General features: G+C 36.4%; 1 protein-coding gene across 13 annotated transcripts; it reads left to right on the top strand.

The window, feature by feature from the left end:
- The first annotated feature begins 808 nt into the window (after positions 1-808).
- LOC105779556 (uncharacterized) lies at positions 809-16,290 on the top strand. Of its 13 annotated transcripts, none has more exons than XR_008195226.1 (6): positions 814-977; positions 1,181-1,278; positions 1,389-1,449; positions 1,587-1,625; positions 1,709-2,045; positions 2,161-3,059. XR_008195226.1 is itself a non-coding variant. In XM_052629509.1 (4 exons), the coding sequence occupies exons 1-4, from the start codon at positions 1,158-1,160 to the stop codon at positions 2,201-2,203; spliced, it is 441 nt and encodes a 146-aa protein (XP_052485469.1). In that variant the 5' UTR covers positions 809-1,157; the 3' UTR covers positions 2,204-3,059. The 13 variants fall into 13 exon arrangements, 1 of the variants encoding a protein (XP_052485469.1); XR_008195228.1 differs by having other exon boundaries at positions 815-977; positions 1,208-1,278; positions 1,734-2,045; XR_008195221.1 differs by adding an exon at positions 15,711-16,290 and having other exon boundaries at positions 816-977; positions 1,181-1,449; positions 1,734-2,045; positions 2,161-2,261.
- The last annotated feature ends 342 nt before the right edge of the window (positions 16,291-16,632 follow it).

The following is a 16,632-nucleotide window of genomic DNA, read 5'->3' as shown; positions in this document are numbered from 1 at the left end:
CAAACGTGCTATTAATATTTTTGCTCAAGCTCATTTTTTGATTATGATATTTTTTCTCACCCTTTCAAATTTTGATAGGCTTTCGAGTTTGGACTGGTAAACCGATTCTTGAATAAATCTATTTAAATCTAACTCTTTTTTTTAATATAATGGATTTAAATCAACTTTTTTAATCATACAATACTTATTATATTTATTATGTAATTTATATATAAAAATAAATATAAAAAATTAATGGATAAAAAAATTAATTGTTTAGTTTAATATTTCAAAATTAATTGGAAAATCAATTTGCCATAACTCAATGTACTATATCGGTACGAGGCAATTTTCAATTATTTTTTATTTTGTATAAATTAAAAATATTATGATGTATTTAATTTTGATTTCTAATTTAATATTATAATTTTTACTTTTAAAATACAAATTATTTTACCATCAATATAAAATCTGAAAAATGATTTGAGGAAAAAACAATTTTATAAAACAAAAATATTTTACAACTAAAAGAAAACATGATATTTGGTTAAAAAATTATATTTGATATATTGATAGAGAATAATTTTGTACATAATTAATAAATAAAATGATGACATGTTATTAAAAGTATTTTTAAAATATATTAATAATATGTTTTTTTTAGATTAAACAATTGGGATTTATTATTAAAAAGAAAAAAAAAACCACAACCCAATACAAGCTAAAAAGTCAATGACAAAATAAATGGACCGTGAACACTGACCCAACCCAGCTAAAACCAGGAGTTGCTCTAGAAGCATCTTTTCAGAATCAGCAACAATTAATTAGGCACGAAACTTTCATAATTACTTATTTTTACAATGTACCAAACGAATTCTCAGCTACCCACCATTCCTCTCAAGGCTCCTCATTTCTCCGAATTGCATGACAACCCACCATATTTCAAATAGATAGGCTCTTCTGTCGATCTTTTTCCACTGTCGTTTCTGCAAAACCAGGTACCTTCCTTCTCAGATTCCATTATTCCCCTCGTCTCAGACCTTCTGTAGCAAGTAGATGAGCAACACCATTTTTAGATCGGTGCCCAAATATGAATTTACAAGTCTGAAAACCCTTACTCAACCACTGACAGTCTTTGATGTAGGCATGGATATCTGACTTATCATCAGTCATCCTCTATGTTTTTTTTTTATTATCACAGATTTTGCCTCTCCTTCTATCTCCACAGCCATAACTCCCAAATCCACTCCCAGTTGGAGTCCCTGAACACAGGCAAGAGCCTCCGCTGCAAAACAGAAGGTACATTATCATTGAGAACAGTTCTTGCTACCAAAACCATTACATTCGAATCCCTAACCATAAGCCCTGAACAAGACCTATTATCCTTCTTGTTGTACGCTATATCAAAGTTGATTCTAGCAAATGGACTTTTCGGTGGCTTCCAACTCTCATTCCCCAGCAGATTAGCAGGTGAGACTTTTTCCAACCCATCCAGTTCTATAATGTAGCTTCTGACAAAATTAGCAATTTCTAACCCAGATTTCTTTTGCCTTTCATGTATCCACTTGTTCCTTTCTGTCCACAATACCCAAATTGCACATGCAAAGATTTGACTCTGACTAGTATAATTGTTTTCGAAAAACCAGGTAATCCAATCTATAAAACTCGCCTCTTCCACTAATTCTGGCCTAGCACAATTTAATTGTCTCCATGTATCCCTTGTTACAAGACACTCCCTAAACACATGTTCACAGGTCTCCACTCTTACTGCGCATTTTGGACAAACAACCACATTTGTTAGTCTCCTGTATTGTTGATTACATGGAGTAGGGATAAAGTTTCTACAACATTTCCAGACTGTAATTTTCAATTTAGAGGGCATGTAATGCATGTATTTTGTCTGGTTTTGTAACTAGTTAGGATCCCCCGATAATTGTAATAGCTTTTTGTAAGCACTACGAACAAAATACACACCTGAGGCCTCACCTTTCCACACCAGATAATCCTCATGAGGAATCCTTGCCAACAGGATTTTTAAAACTCTCTCAACATCAGTCACACAGAAGGTATTTTTGATAAACTCTCCTTTCTATTGTCTTGAATCCTTATCTATAAGATCAACCACCATCATTGCATCTAAAATATTTCCACTACTTTGAATTTTGTGATCCCCACTACCAGGCACCCAAGCAATTGGAATTTTGTTCCAGTTCCAACTCTCTAGCATATCCTGTCATGGAGAATACCTTTGGTAGCCCAAATGCTCTTTCAGGTATAAGAAGGTATATTCTCTAACCTTGTGATGGTTGCCGATTTCACCAATATAATCCTACACTTAATTTGCAAACTTGAGCAGTATAGGGAGTAGGACCGATTCTTCAGAGACTGGGGTCACGTAAAATTGTTGCTCTTTCTCGACCAGATTCGTGTTTGGGCAGTTGTCGTGCCCAAGAAATTTGAGGAAGGATAAAAATTGAAAACCTGAAATAAACAGAAAAAAGTGTAAAAAGTAAAAGCTGAAAAAAAAAACAGTTAAATAAATCTGAAGAAAGATTAATTAAACTTAGCTCAGCTTCAGACACGGGTTTTTCCTCATCTTTGAACTGATCTTCGAAATTAGATGAACTCCTCTTTTCAAATAAGTTATTTATAGTTACCAAGTATGCCTCGGACACCAACTCCTCATTGTGTAAATTAGTTATGGAACGTCCTATAACTAAACATTACCGATCGAACAACCAACGGAACGTTCGTGGTTTAGAACTCCAGCAGCTTTGCGTTCTAGAAGAGCTTAGCTCGAACCAATGTTCTCAACTGCGTGGGGCATTTAAATCTGGTTACTACTTCCCTTGACAGAACCAAACAACAATACCCACTTAGCACGCCAACGTGTTCACGAAAAATTGATTAGACAATCGATCTTTTTGGAATTCAAACTGTACGTCTAACCACACTAACTCAAACGACGTCTTTTTTGACTTAGTGTTAATTTAACTTTGTGAGTTGATGAAGTCATACTCTTAATCCGGCTAGAAGTAATAAATACTGAAAATTAAAAATTGAATTGCTCGGATTCGTAACTCATGGGTCTTGACGAAGCTAACACCGACCTAAAGCTGAAATAGATTTAGTTGACTAAGGTTTGGAGCATGTTGGAGTTGGGCATATTTGGAGAGGGGTGGATAAATGAAAAAGAAATATAAGTGGATAGATGTGGGTGGCGCAATGTTTGGGTGCAGTATTTTCAAAGTTGGAAACTAATAAATGGAAAATATAAGGAATCAATGTCGGCAAATAAATTTGCAAAAAGGAAAGAAAAGATTGAATTTAAAAGATGAGAGCTTGATGAAAAACTTGATGAATGAATGAACATAGTAGCCCCTATTTATACTAGTGGCCTTTATCAAATTTGCCTAATTAAAGGCCACTAGTCATAGAAAATTAAGGAAAAATATTCCGATGATATCAAAAATCTCTACATAATTTTCCACTAAGTCAAAATAAAATTTCAGCTAATTACATCTTGGAAAAATTTTATTTTGGTCTGCCTTCTTTGCTTTTTTCTTCAATCTAGCCCAATTGCTTCTCTTTTTTTCTCTTTTGACCCTAAATTGCACCCCTGTATAAAATTTAATATAAAATGGAGAAAATCAGTGGTGCATTCTCATAAATTGACCAATTAAATTACATAAAATATGTATTTTTAGCATTTAATCAAATCTTCCCACTTAGTTCATGCTAGTTCTCGAGCATTTTGTATGTATTTGTAAAAGGAAAAATTTCCTCCATAATAGGACTTGACCCTCCATGGTTTGCACAATTCAACAATTTAGTCATTACATATTATCATCTCAAATAACCTAGCCTAAGAAATAAGAACCTACCCCTCATTTTATTATTTTTGTACTTAGGATATTTTCAAATTTTTTGACGCGAGACATGATAACAACCTAAGTACCATGTTCCAGTTATTTGATTCGGATGTCTCTAAGTGAGTTATTTCGCCCTACTCGTGATAGCTTGTTAGCGGAGTGAGTGCAAAGAAATTGGACGGCCACACGAACCTTTTTACGCGAGACATGATGATAACCCAAGCACCACATTCTGGTTACTCGGTCCGATGTATTCCCCTAACTTTTACTCTTAACATTCGCATCAAAGGAGTATTATTATTTATTCTCTTTTCTTTCTTTTTTTTCTTTTTTTCGTTTTTTCTTTTTTTTCAGCTAAATCAAGGCTATTGAAGATTTTATACGAAAAGAACTAAATAGCTAAATAGGTCAAACCACAAGTGTACCATCCTAATTTATCAAGAAAATTATTTACCTTCTATGAGAAACATGCAAAAATAACGACAACGAATAAGCAAAGTAGAGCCGTTAGAATCGATTTATGTTCCCCTCCCCCTACTTATTTTACATTGTCCCAATGTAATTTAAATTAAATTAAAGGATAAAAAGTAAAGTTAAATAGGGAAAGGAAAAAATTAACTCCTTATGTAATTTAATGTCGCGGAAGGTGGTCTCGTAGGTGGGTGAGAACGTCTGTCACTAAGGTGCGTAAAGATTCGAGTCCTTCCACGATTCGAGTCAACCGAGATTCAACGGAAGTTGGAGGCACCGTTTCGTGCTGGTGTCTTCGTTAGAACACTCTATGCGACCGATCTGTTCTCGTAATTAGAGGAACAAAATAAAAAGAAGAAGGGGTACCGACAAGTAACCCCATGGAATCCAAGCAGTACGTATTTAAAGAGTTTGTTTTATATGCCAAATTCAAAGAACTAAAATTGATAGCTGATGGATTCAAATTGGATGCTAAACGTGTGATGTAAGTACCCAAAATTAGTGGCCGATTCGATCGCAAAACATGCTAAAACTGAATAGCAAACCAATAGCCTAAATTCACCTTCCTGCCCAAATGTATGCACCATAGAAAGAATAATTTAGTCTTAGTTAAAGAGGCAGATGCATCATTACGTTCGAAAAAATTGAAAGCAATGAATTTATGTATATATCTAAGTGCAGGACTATGAATTCCTATGTCTTTACAATGTTTCGGGTCGTACGATATTTGTCTCATTTTAGTTAACAATGCCAAAGCTTCATTAGTGTCAAAGTCAGGTGGTATGTCGAGATATGATTCGTGATAGTCATCAGTTGTTAATTATTCCTCACTAATGAATCCTAAAGCAACATTAAACTTAGAATTTGATAGATTATAATGCACAACAAGTAAGCAAAAAGAGATAGCGTGAGGTTTCTCCACGGTATTAGTAGAGCGGTTAAAATGATATGTAGAATAAAATTTAGAAACCAACTCATAATATGTAGGTTCATTAATGGCAGCAAAATCTGTCTATCCAATAGCTTCAAAATATTAATTAACAGATTCTTTAATATCTAAACAATATAATGAGAATGGGTGTACGTGCTTACATATCGGAAGAGGGCGATGCTGGATTTGTTCGAATCGTGCTTGGTATGCCGAGTTGGTGAACGTTAGATTCCCACAGAATCTATTCTCTGGAGGTATAAATCCTTTTCCTTTCTGAAATCGACCGCGCTCACGTGGGAAAAAGTCAATGTCATTATGGGCAGATGCTCGACTTCCGTCATTATCCGTTCCATCTCCACTATTTTCAACATTTTTTGCCATTGGAGTTGATGAACCAGCCAACGGTGGCTATTGCCAAGCACAGGTTTGTGAACGTTGCGTCGAACGTGGTTCAATGCCGTCGTTCGGGGGTTGCGAAATTCTTCTCGAAGGCTGTGGTCATGTAGGTTGCTGCGCACATAAGTTTGATCGGGAGGAAAGGTGATCGTGGTTGTCGGATGAGTCTGGCGGCTCATTTTGGTTGCTTGGAGAATGGTAGTTCGAAATAGGTGGCTCATGGGGCAGGTAGACAATGGTAATCGGAGTTGGGCTGCGATTTCTTCTATAAGACGTGGTTATGGCGACGAAGAGGGAGGAGACTTGTCGGAGTCGATGGTTACAAAGGGCGGAGCAGAGAAGCGATTTTGACGCCGGTTAACCGCAGATGGTGGTTCTTGCGTCGCGCGTTCGCTGGTGCGGACCATGGTGGGGCGGTGAATCGGGTTTTTTCGTTTTTGTTTTGAATGGTGGTGAGTGGTGGTGAAAAGGGAAGGGGTTTATGAAGAAAGATAGAAATAAATATCTGAAAGAAAGGTTTTTGTTTGTTTTTGTTAGAAGAATTTGACTGGTCAAAATGAGGGTAAAGGGGTTGGGTTTTCTTAGGTGAAAAATAGGTGGATGGTTAGGATTTGATGGGTGAAAGGATATTTTTTTTAATTTGAAAAAGGGTAGACGGTTGGGGAGAGAGGGATGAATTAAAATGGGGTATGGGGGTTGTAGTTTTCTAGGTGAAAAGATGGCTAGGATGTGATAGGCGAAAGCTTAGGATTTGATGGGTGAAAGGTTAGGTTTTTTTTTTTTTTGATTTGGGAAGGGTGGACGGTTGGGATGTTTTTGGGCTTAATTTTTGGGTTTGAGTTTGGGTAAGTATGATGGGTTTGGGTTTTGGTTAGTTTGTAGCTAATGGGTTAACTTGGGTAGTGAATTGGGTTAAATGGTGGTTCAAATTCTGTCTTGGCATGTCTATCTGCAAAATATAAAAATAGAAAATTAAAATTAAAATTAAAATTAAAATTAAAATTAAAATTAATTAGAATAAAAATTAAAATCTGTAATTTTTATTTCTCGAATTTATAGCTTAGCTAATGCTATGCTCAAATATTTAAGAAATAAATTATTAAAAACCAAGATTATGGGATTTAGTAAAATAGTCGTGATAAATGCACCAGGTTAGTTCATAGGAAAGAAAGGTGAGTCACAATGGACATTCTTAAGTACCAAGTCTTTCCTTAAATAGAACCGATCCTCGACATGCATTCTCACTTTCTATTTTACTTTCCAAAAATTTTATTTGCATAAAGGAAAAAATTTGGGTTGCCTCCCAATAGTGCTTTGTTTAACGTCGTTAGCTTGACGACCTGTTATTCAAGTTCTGGGCTCCTCGAGAACAATCTCCTCAACTGTGTGCATTTGAAAATTCTCGTAAAAGGGTTTCAGTCTTTGACCATTCACCTTAAAGCACTTCCGGGTTTCTTCGCTTTGAATTTTCACTGCACCATTCGAGAATAAATTAGTTATAATGAATGGACCTATTTATTTGGATCGAAGCTTACCAGTGAAAATTTTTAAGGTGGAGTCATATAGGAGAACTTTTTGTCCTATTGAAAACTGCTTTCTAGTGATTAGCTTGTCATGAAACACCTTCGTCGTTTTTTTATAAACTCGAGCATTTTTATATGCATCGTTTCTAATTTCCTCGAGTTCCTGGATGTCCAACTTTCGAGACCTTCTTACAGACTCTATCTCCATATTACACTATTTAATTGCCCAAAATGTTTTGTGCTCTAATTCGACTGAGAGATGGCACGGTTTACCAAAAACGAGTCGGTAAGTTGACATGCCTATTGGTCCATTGTAAGCTGTCCTATAAGCCCAAAGTGTGTCATTTAGTCTCAAAATCCAATCCTTTCTGTTAGGTTTAACAGTCTTTTCTAGAATGGACCTAATTTCTCGATTCGACACTTCAACTTGCCTGTTTGTCTGTGGATGGTAAGCAGTGGCAATTCGTTGAGTCACTCCATATTTCTCAATAAGTGCACTTACGAGCTTATTGCAAAAATGAGTTCCTCTGTCACTGATTAATGCTCGTGGAGTGCCATACCTAGAAAAAATAGAACTTTTAAGAAAGTCAACTACGGTCTTAGTATTATCATTGCGAGTGGCCTTCGTTTCTATCCACATAGAAACGTAATCAACAGCTAAGAGTATATAAAAATTACCAAAAGAAAAAATGAAAAGACCCATAAAATTGATGCCTCACACATCAAAAATTTCACAAATATGAATAGGAGTAAGGGGCATCTCATTTCGATGACTAAGGTTGCCAACTTTTTGGCACCTTTTATAGGTTTTGCAAAATAAAAAGGCATCACGAAATATGTTTGGCCAAAATAGTCCACATTCGGGAATTTTATGTGCGGTGCGTTTAGGTCCAAAGTGTCCTCCACATGCATAAGAATGACAAAAAGTTAAGATGGACTGCTGCTACACACCGTCGAATTACCTGATTGGAGCAATGCTTCCAAGGGTAAGGATCGTCCCAGATGTAATACCGAGCATCTTTTCTTATATTATCTTTTTTTGACCTTGGTAATTTCGAAGGAACAGTACCTGTAACGAGGTAATTTACTATGTCTGCGTACCAAGGATGAACTGCTTTTGCTGAAAACAGGTTTTCATCTGGGAAGTTGTCTTTCAATAGTGTGTCGTCTACTGAAATCGGTAATCGATTCAGATGGTCAGTTACTAAGTTTTCGCATCCCTTTTTATCCTGGATTTCAAAATCGAACTCTTGTAGGAGCAGAATCCACCTAATCAGTCGAGGTTCTGCCTCCTCCTTCCCTATTAAATATTTCAAAGCTGCATGATCAGAAAAGATAATCACCTTAGTTCCCAACAGGTAAGATCTAAATTTGTCTAAAGCAAACACTACAACTTATAAATATTTCTCAGTGGTTGTGTAATTGCTTTGGGCAGCATCCAAAGTCTTTGAAGGATAGTAGATAACATGAGGCTCTTTCCCTATTCTTTCGCCAAGAATAGCTCCCACACTTCGGTCACTTGCATCACACATGATTTCGAACGGGAAGTTCCAATTTGATGGTTGCACTATGGAAGAGGAGACCAATTTCTGCTTCAGCATGTCAAATGCGACTTTACAAGTCTGGTCAAATTCAAAATCTTTATCCTTTTGTAACGACTGCAAAGCGGTTGCATGATTTTTGAGAAGTCTTTTATAAATCGTCTGTAAAATCCTGCATGGCCAAGAAATGAACGAACTTCCCTCACAGATGTGGGGTAAAGTAATGAGTTAATAATATCCGTTTTTTCCTTATCGACCACAATTCCTTTCGAGGAAACTAAAATTAATCTTTTGTCAACCATGAAGTGACATTTTTCATAATTTAAAACAAGATTGAATTTTAGGTATCTTTGTAATATCTTAGCAATATTATTCAGGCATTCGTTAAAAGAGTTACCGTACATCGTGAAGTCATCCATGAAGACTTCAATGATTTTTTCGACATAATTGGAGAATATGCACACCATGCATTTTTAGAAAGTGGCCAGAACATTACAGAGTCTAAATGGTATTCGTCTATACGCGAACGTTTCAAAAGGGCATGTGAAAGTTGTTTTATCTTGATCCTTAGGAGCCACCAGAATTTGGAAAAATCTCGAGTACCCATTGAAACAACAATAATGGGTCTTACCAACTAATCGCTCGAGCATTTGATCGATGAAGGGAAGTGAATGGTCTTTCTGGGTAGCTGCATTCAACTTTGTGTAATCGATGCAAACCCTCCATCCATTCTGGACTCGGGTAGGGACCAGCTTTCTTGACGAGTTTTTCACCACTGTCATGCCAGTTTTCTTGGGCACGACATGAATCGGGCTAACCCAATCACTATCGGAGATCGGGTATATCATTCCAGCATCCAACGGTTTATGGATTTCCTTCTTTACTACCTCCATCATGGGTGGATTAAGGCGCCTCTGAGCATCTCTCTTTGGTTTCGTGTTATCTTCGATGGAAATTCTGTGCATATAAGTGGATAGACTTAGCCCTTTTATGTCAGCTATTGTCCAACCAATAGCTTCTTTATAATCCCTCAGAACTCGAACTAGACTTTCCTCCTCGTCTTTGGTTAGTTTGTTTGGCACTATCACCGGTAAGGTGTCTTTCTCTCCCAAAAAGACGTACTTAAGGTGGTCTGGCAATGCTTTAAGCTCCAAGGTTGGTGGCTGCAAAACCGAAGACAACATTTTAGTTTGGGAAGGTAATAGTTCAAATTGGTTACCTCGGTTTGTCAATGATGGTTGCATCTCCAAGTGTTTGACAATTTCTCGCAACGGTTCCTCTATAATTGCTAATTCCTTGAGATGATTTAAAACATCCATGTCAATACTTCTGTAAAAGACAGTTTCCAACTCATCATAGTCATGATATTCGAAATAAGATTAAGTTAAACAATCCATAATATCAATACTAGAAGTATTTAATAGTGAGTTAGGATGACCCATAGCTTCGTAGAAATTGAATTTCACGATTTCACCATCAAACTCCATTGTCAGTGTTCCGCTCTGAACGTCAATTTTTGCGCTGCGGTACTTAGGAAAGGCCTCCTAAGAAAAATGCCAGACGAATTAGTTGAATTATCGTCCTTCATATTAATAATGTAGAAATCTGTATGAAAAACTAATTCGTTAACTTTAACAAGGACGTCTTCAAGCAACCTTTCGGGATAGACGACTGACCTATTCGCCTATTGAATTATTACTCCTGTCTTTTTCAGAGGACCCGTGTTAATCAACTTATAAATAGAATAAGGCATAACATTAATGGAAGCCTTTAAATCATACATGGCTTTCTTAATGCCTACATTACCTATCTCACAGGAAATAGCAAACATACCTTGGTCCTTGTATTTGGGCGAAACTTTCTTTTGCAGTACTGCGGAGACATTTTCTCGTACATTTACTCTTTCATTACCTATTAACCTTCTCTTGCTAGTATACAATTCATTGAGGAATTTTGCATAACAAGGGATTTGTTTGATAGCGTCGAGCAAAGGGATATTTACCTCTACATTCCTAAATGTTTCGAGAATTTCTTTTTCCTCTTTCTCTTTCTTATCCTTTGCAAGCCTCCCTGGAAAAAGAGGTGACATCACGACTGGTTTCTAAATTTCTAATTTTGGTCAGGCTTTTGGATCAGAGATTTGCTTTTCCTGTTACTTGTCTTGCCATAACTTTTGTCTAGAACTATTTCCAAAATTTTTCCGTTACGAAGAGTTATTGCACTTGTATTTTGTCGAGGATTCGGCCCTGTCTGGGAAGTTAATTTACCTTGACATTCCAAACGATTAACTGCCATCGAGAGTTTACTAACTTGATTAGTTAACTCTTGTATTGATGCGTCTGTCCTCTCTTGATATTTTACAGTATCGACGGTAAGTCTTTCCATAACTTTTAGAGATATGCTCGGCTTGAGTGGTGGTTGCAGAGGTCTCGGTTGGTATGATGGGTTATATCGGGGATTAGCTCCATAATTCAAGTTGGGATGATCCTTTCACCTGGGATTGTAAGTGTTGGAGAAAGGACCATAACGTCTTTGCGGAGGTTCTGGAAACTCTCCGACAACATCAACATGTGCCGTTGAATTGTCGTTAAGAATTGGGCACAAATTCGTCAGATGTTCAGACGTAGTGCAAATGCCAGACAGTTGGGTCAGATTCTTCTTTTCTGTAAACAAGGATTAGACAATATTAGTAAGTCTATCCAATTTATCTTCTAAGGATGAAACGTTTACCCCATTAGCCCGTCTTGTGGGTTCTAAATTCGGCCGATACCGTTGAGAATTTGCCGCCATGGTGGATATCAGTTCTCTTACCCTTTGAGGAGTCATATTGACAAGCGCCCATTTACTAACAGCGTCAATCATCTTCATTTTCATAGGGAGCAAACCCTCCTAGAAATACTAAAGAAGTGATTGCTCGGTCAAACAGTGTTGATGACAACTTGCACATAGTTTTTTGTATTACTCCCAATAGTCATAGAGCAATTCACTCTCCATTTGGCAAATTCCCACTATGTCTTTTCTAAGTTCAGCTGCTCACGATGCTGGGAAAAATCTATCGAGAAATACACGAGATAAGTCATCCCAGGTTGTAATAGAATCAGGGGGTAAGTAAAATAACCATTCTCTTACTGTATCAACTAAAGAAAAAAGAAAGACCCGAAGTTTAATTTCATCTTCGGTTACTCCTTGAGGTTTCATGCTTAAGCAGACCATGTGGAATTCTCTCAAGTGAGTGTGTGGATTTTTGTCCTTCAAGCCTTGAAAAGCGGGCAAAAGGTGAATCAGACTTGATTTCAACTCAAACGGGGTTTCTCTGGTTGGATAGTTGATGCATAATGATGTTTGCTCGTTGGGAGCAGCGGCTAGTTGACGAATGGTTCGATTTGCCATCTTTTTTGGTTCACCGAGGTTGCCTTCTGCTTCTTTTGTTTCAAAAACTAGTTCGGTCTCAATTTCAACCACCTCGACTTGTTTCCTACGTCGAATTGCCTCTGCATGAATTGTTTGGCTCAACTTTTCGACGTCGAATTTGAGGATCCCTTGTCCAAGCTTAACTTCTGCTTTACTTGCACACTTAAGAGCTTCTGTCTCTTTTCATCGTGCTTGTGCCGATTTCTCGATCTCTAGGTCGTATTCGAGATCTCCGGATGAAGATCTAGTCATGAAGACGATTTAAACAATTATAAGTGTTGCCAGTCCCCGGTAACGGCGCCAAAACTGATGGTTGTCGATTCCACCAATATAATTCTACACCTAATTTGTAAACTTGAGCAGTATAAGGAGTAGGACCGATCCCTCAGAGACTTGATTCACGTAAAATTGTTGCTCTTTCTCGACCAGATTCATGTCTGGGCAAGAAATTTGAGGGAGTATAAAAATTGAAAACCTGAAATAAACAGAAAAAATGCTTAAAAAGTAAAAGCTGAAAACAAATAATAAAAACAGTTAAATAAATCTTAAAAAAAGATTAATTAAACTTAGCTCAGCTTCAGGCACGGGTTTTTCTTCGTCTTTGAACCGATCCTCGAAATTAGATGAACTCCTCTTTTTCAATAAGCTAGTTATAGCTACCAAGGACGCCTCGGACACCAACTTTTCCTTATGTAAATTAGTTATGGAACGTCCTATAACTAACCTTTACCGATCGAACCAATGAAACGTTCGTGGTTTAGAACTCCGGCAACTTTGCGTTCTAGAAGAGCCTAGCTCAAATCAATGTCTTCAACCGGGTAGGACAGTTAAATCTTGTTACTACTTTCCTTGACGGAACCAAACAACAATCCCACTTGGCACGCCAATGTGTTCACGAAAAACTAATTAGACAAACGATCCTTTCAGAATCCCAACTGTACATCTAACCATATTAACTCAAACGACGTCTTTTTTGACTTAGTGTTAATTTGACTTTGTGAGTTGATGAAGTCATACTCTTAATCTGGAGAAGTAATAAATACTGAAAATTAGGAATTAAATTTCTCGGGTTCGTAACTCACGGGTCTTGACGAAGCTAACATCGACCTAAAGCTGAAATGAATTTAGTTGACTAAGGTTTGGGGCATGTTGGAGTTGGGCATATTTGGAGAAGGGTGGATAAATGAAAAAGAAATATAAGTGGATGGATGTAGGTGGCGCAAGGTTTGGGTGCAGTATTTCCAAGGCTGGAAACTAATAAATGGAAAAATTATAAGGAATCAATATCAGTAAATAAATTTGCAAAAAGGAAAAAAAAGATTGAATTCAAAATATGAGAGCTTGATGAAAAACTTGATGAATGAATGAACATAGTAGCCCATATTTATACTCGTGGCCTTGAACAAATTTGCCTAATTAAAGGCCACTAGCCATAGAAAATTAAGGAAAAATATTCCCATGATATCAAAAATCCCTACATAATCTCCCACTAAGTCAAAATAAAGTTTCAGCTAATTACATCTTGGAAAAATTTTATTTTGGCCCGCCTTCTTTGTTCCTTTCTTCAATCTAGCCCAATTGCTACTCCTTTTTCTCTTTTGACCTCAAATTGCACCCCTGTATAAAATTCAATATAAAATAGAGAAAATCAGTAGTGCATTCTCATAAATTGACCAATTAAATTACATAAAATATGTATTTTTAGCATTTAATCACCTTGTACTTAAAAAATCTATTTCGGGGTAGTATTTAGCTTTTGACGTATGAGCAAGCAAAGGATTCAGAAAATTAATTAACCTCTAGCCTTGTTTTTCTAGTATCGATAAATTAAATTTCGCTGAACATCGAAAACCAAGACCCCCATTCTCCTTTAATTCACCGAGTTTCCTCCATTCGTACCAATGAATACCTTTCTTACCATGCCATTTTTACCACCAAAATTTCGCAAATATACTTTCCATTTCTTTGTAAAGAGTTCGGAAGTAAAAAAACTAGCCATAGTTTATGTTGGAATTTAATAAAATTTTTTTTACCTCATTAAGATAAATACTTGTGCTCCAGCAATCAATCTTACACCTTAGCCGATCTTTAAGCAATTGAAAGGCCTCCTTTTCCCCCTACCTACCATATTAGGAAGACCCAAGTATTTTTCGGGATTTGTCAAATTCCGAACATTTAGAATTTGCAAAACTAACTCCTTAGACTTATTAGAGGTATTTGAGCTATAAAAAGCAGTTGATTTTTCATAATTCACGCACTGATTCGAAACTTCCTCATACTCCTTGAAGATTCCTTTCAGAACATTCACTCCATTTAAAGACGCCTCCCCAATTAGGATACAATCATCGACAAACAATAAATGTGAGATCTTTGGTCCCTGTCGACTAATTTTGGAACCTTCTTCCTTCTCGTCTTGCCAATCTTATCAAAGATGACAGTCCTTTACTGCAAACCAAAAATAAATAGCGGCTTAATGGATCCCCTTATCTTAAACCTCTGGTAGGTTTAAACTTATAACCCTTTTTTCCATTAATCACTGTTAAGTAAAAAATAGTACTAATACACTACATGATAAACTCTACCCAAGTCGAGTCAAAACCCATCTTCAACATCATTTGTCGTAAAAACAATCATTCAACTCAATCGTAGGCTTTGTTCATGTCCAATTTTAACTCCAGCGAGCCTTTTCCCCCTGTTCTCTTTTTCTTGAAAGTATAAGAACTTCAAAAGCAAGGACATTATCTGTCATCAGATGATTCGGAACAAACATACTCTGGGCCTTATCAATGCAATAATCTAAAAACTTGTTGAAAACGATTAGCAACAGCTTTAGAAATAATTTTATATAAGACCGTGCAAAGACTCTTAGGTCTGAAATTTTCCACCTTCAAAGGCTGAGAAATTTTTGGAATAAGCACTAAATTTGTGACGTTAAGAGGTTCCATAGACATACCTCCATTTAATATTTCAAGGCAAAAAATACTTACATCCCCCAATGAAACTCCAGAATTTTTGAAAAATGTCACTGAGAAGCCATCAAAACCAACAGCTTTTGTTGTGCCCATTCCTTTCAATGTAGCAAACACCTCTTCATACGTATACCTGGACAGCAGCATCTGATTCATATCAGCAGTAATGCATTTTTCCACACTTGATAAAACATGCTCCGTATATCCAACTCCTTTTGAAGCGAAAATGTCAGTAAAATATTTACGCATAATGATGATCCCTTAATTGGGTCCGAACCGAAGCTGCCATTTGGGCTTAAAACGTGGGCTATGGATGAGAAACCTAAAAGGCGATTAAAGGCTCTTAAGGCCCAGACTGTTCGATTTTAATTAGTCTATTAATTTCTACAGGTTTGTTTTATGTTTTATTCAAACATAATAAATATGTTTTAAATTATTATGTCTTGTTTAATTACATGTTTAATATGTGTTAATTATGTCCTAGTTTATTACATCATTATTATGTGTCTTAAGCATGTTTAATGTGTCTTAAAAGTGTGTTTTAATTCTGTCCGAGTTATTACAGCTTTGTCTCAACATTTATAGTGTCCTAATGTTTATTTATTTTGTCTTAAAAGGAATATCAAGGGCTGGTCAACTTATGGGGAACGAATGCAACCTTTCAAAATAGGAATTAAAAACTATTAAAATCCTTGAAGAAGCATGGTACATTCGGCCACATTAAGGTTGGTGCATGAAGGAATTTTGGACTTTAAGAGTGAATGAATGATCATTTTCGTCCATGAACCAGCAGTTTCTAGAAGCAAGCCATTCCCTTTTTCCCAAGCGAGGATGTCTACCATTTATTGAAGTGGATGAAGGGAGGGGGTTGTTCGTTTTTTACAAAAGAATCAAAAGGTTTCACACGAAGTGGCCGTTCGGTTTTGGGAAGAAAAGATGACTTTTGATGCACTGAATGCCACTGTCCACAAAGGAGCTGAATACGTCTATTGGTGATTTCCTTAATCACTAAACATGCATGAAACAAATTTATGAAGTTCTTTTGGCTCTTTGGTTAAAAGAGAAGATTTTAATATCTTTTGTGAATATTCTAGAACTACATTAATGACTGGTTTGTGGCCATTCGTTTTACCCTCTAAGTTGCTTATATATATTTTGTATATGGCATTGTTGTAAGGTTAGACTTTGATGAATTTATAAAACTTTGAGTTGTCTCTTTGTTTTTTTAAGAATTACCAAAGTTATCAAGAAATTCCTTAATGTGGCGTTCACCCCAAAATTCGATCTTATTACTTTCCTAAAATGTGGCGAGCAAAACCTTATACCTCTGGTTCCTATCTCATTATAGATAGTGGGTCAAGGTCTCTATCATTTTCCAAACTTCTCGAGTTTTAAACAACCTTATAGAAATTGGGTCGCGTTGTCCTACAGTGCCGGTTTATTTCTGGTTCGTTTAAATTCGTAAGTTATATCCAAATCTATCATTTGTTTATTTTCCTTTCATATTTCCACCAACTTTTGAGTGTGTACTTATTTAGA

This window comes from Gossypium raimondii, chromosome 4 (genome assembly GCF_025698545.1).
Source record: "Gossypium raimondii isolate GPD5lz chromosome 4, ASM2569854v1, whole genome shotgun sequence".
Classification (NCBI taxonomy): domain Eukaryota; kingdom Viridiplantae; phylum Streptophyta; class Magnoliopsida; order Malvales; family Malvaceae; genus Gossypium; species Gossypium raimondii.
This window is presented reverse-complemented; position numbering and strand designations above follow the sequence as displayed.

What these genes read in the sequence shown, in the direction of transcription:
- LOC105779556 (XM_052629509.1), top strand. Translation starts at nt 1,158, where the DNA reads ATGTTTTTTTTTTATTATCACAGATTTTGCCTCTCCTTCTATCTCCAC. An exon ending in ATTCCCCAGCAGATTAGCAG is followed by an intron (nt 1,450 to 1,586) that starts GTGAGACTTTTT and finishes GCACATGCAAAG; the next exon opens with ATTTGACTCTGACTAGTATA. An exon ending in AATTGTTTTCGAAAAACCAG is followed by an intron (nt 1,626 to 1,978) that starts GTAATCCAATCT and finishes TTTCCACACCAG; the next exon opens with ATAATCCTCATGAGGAATCC.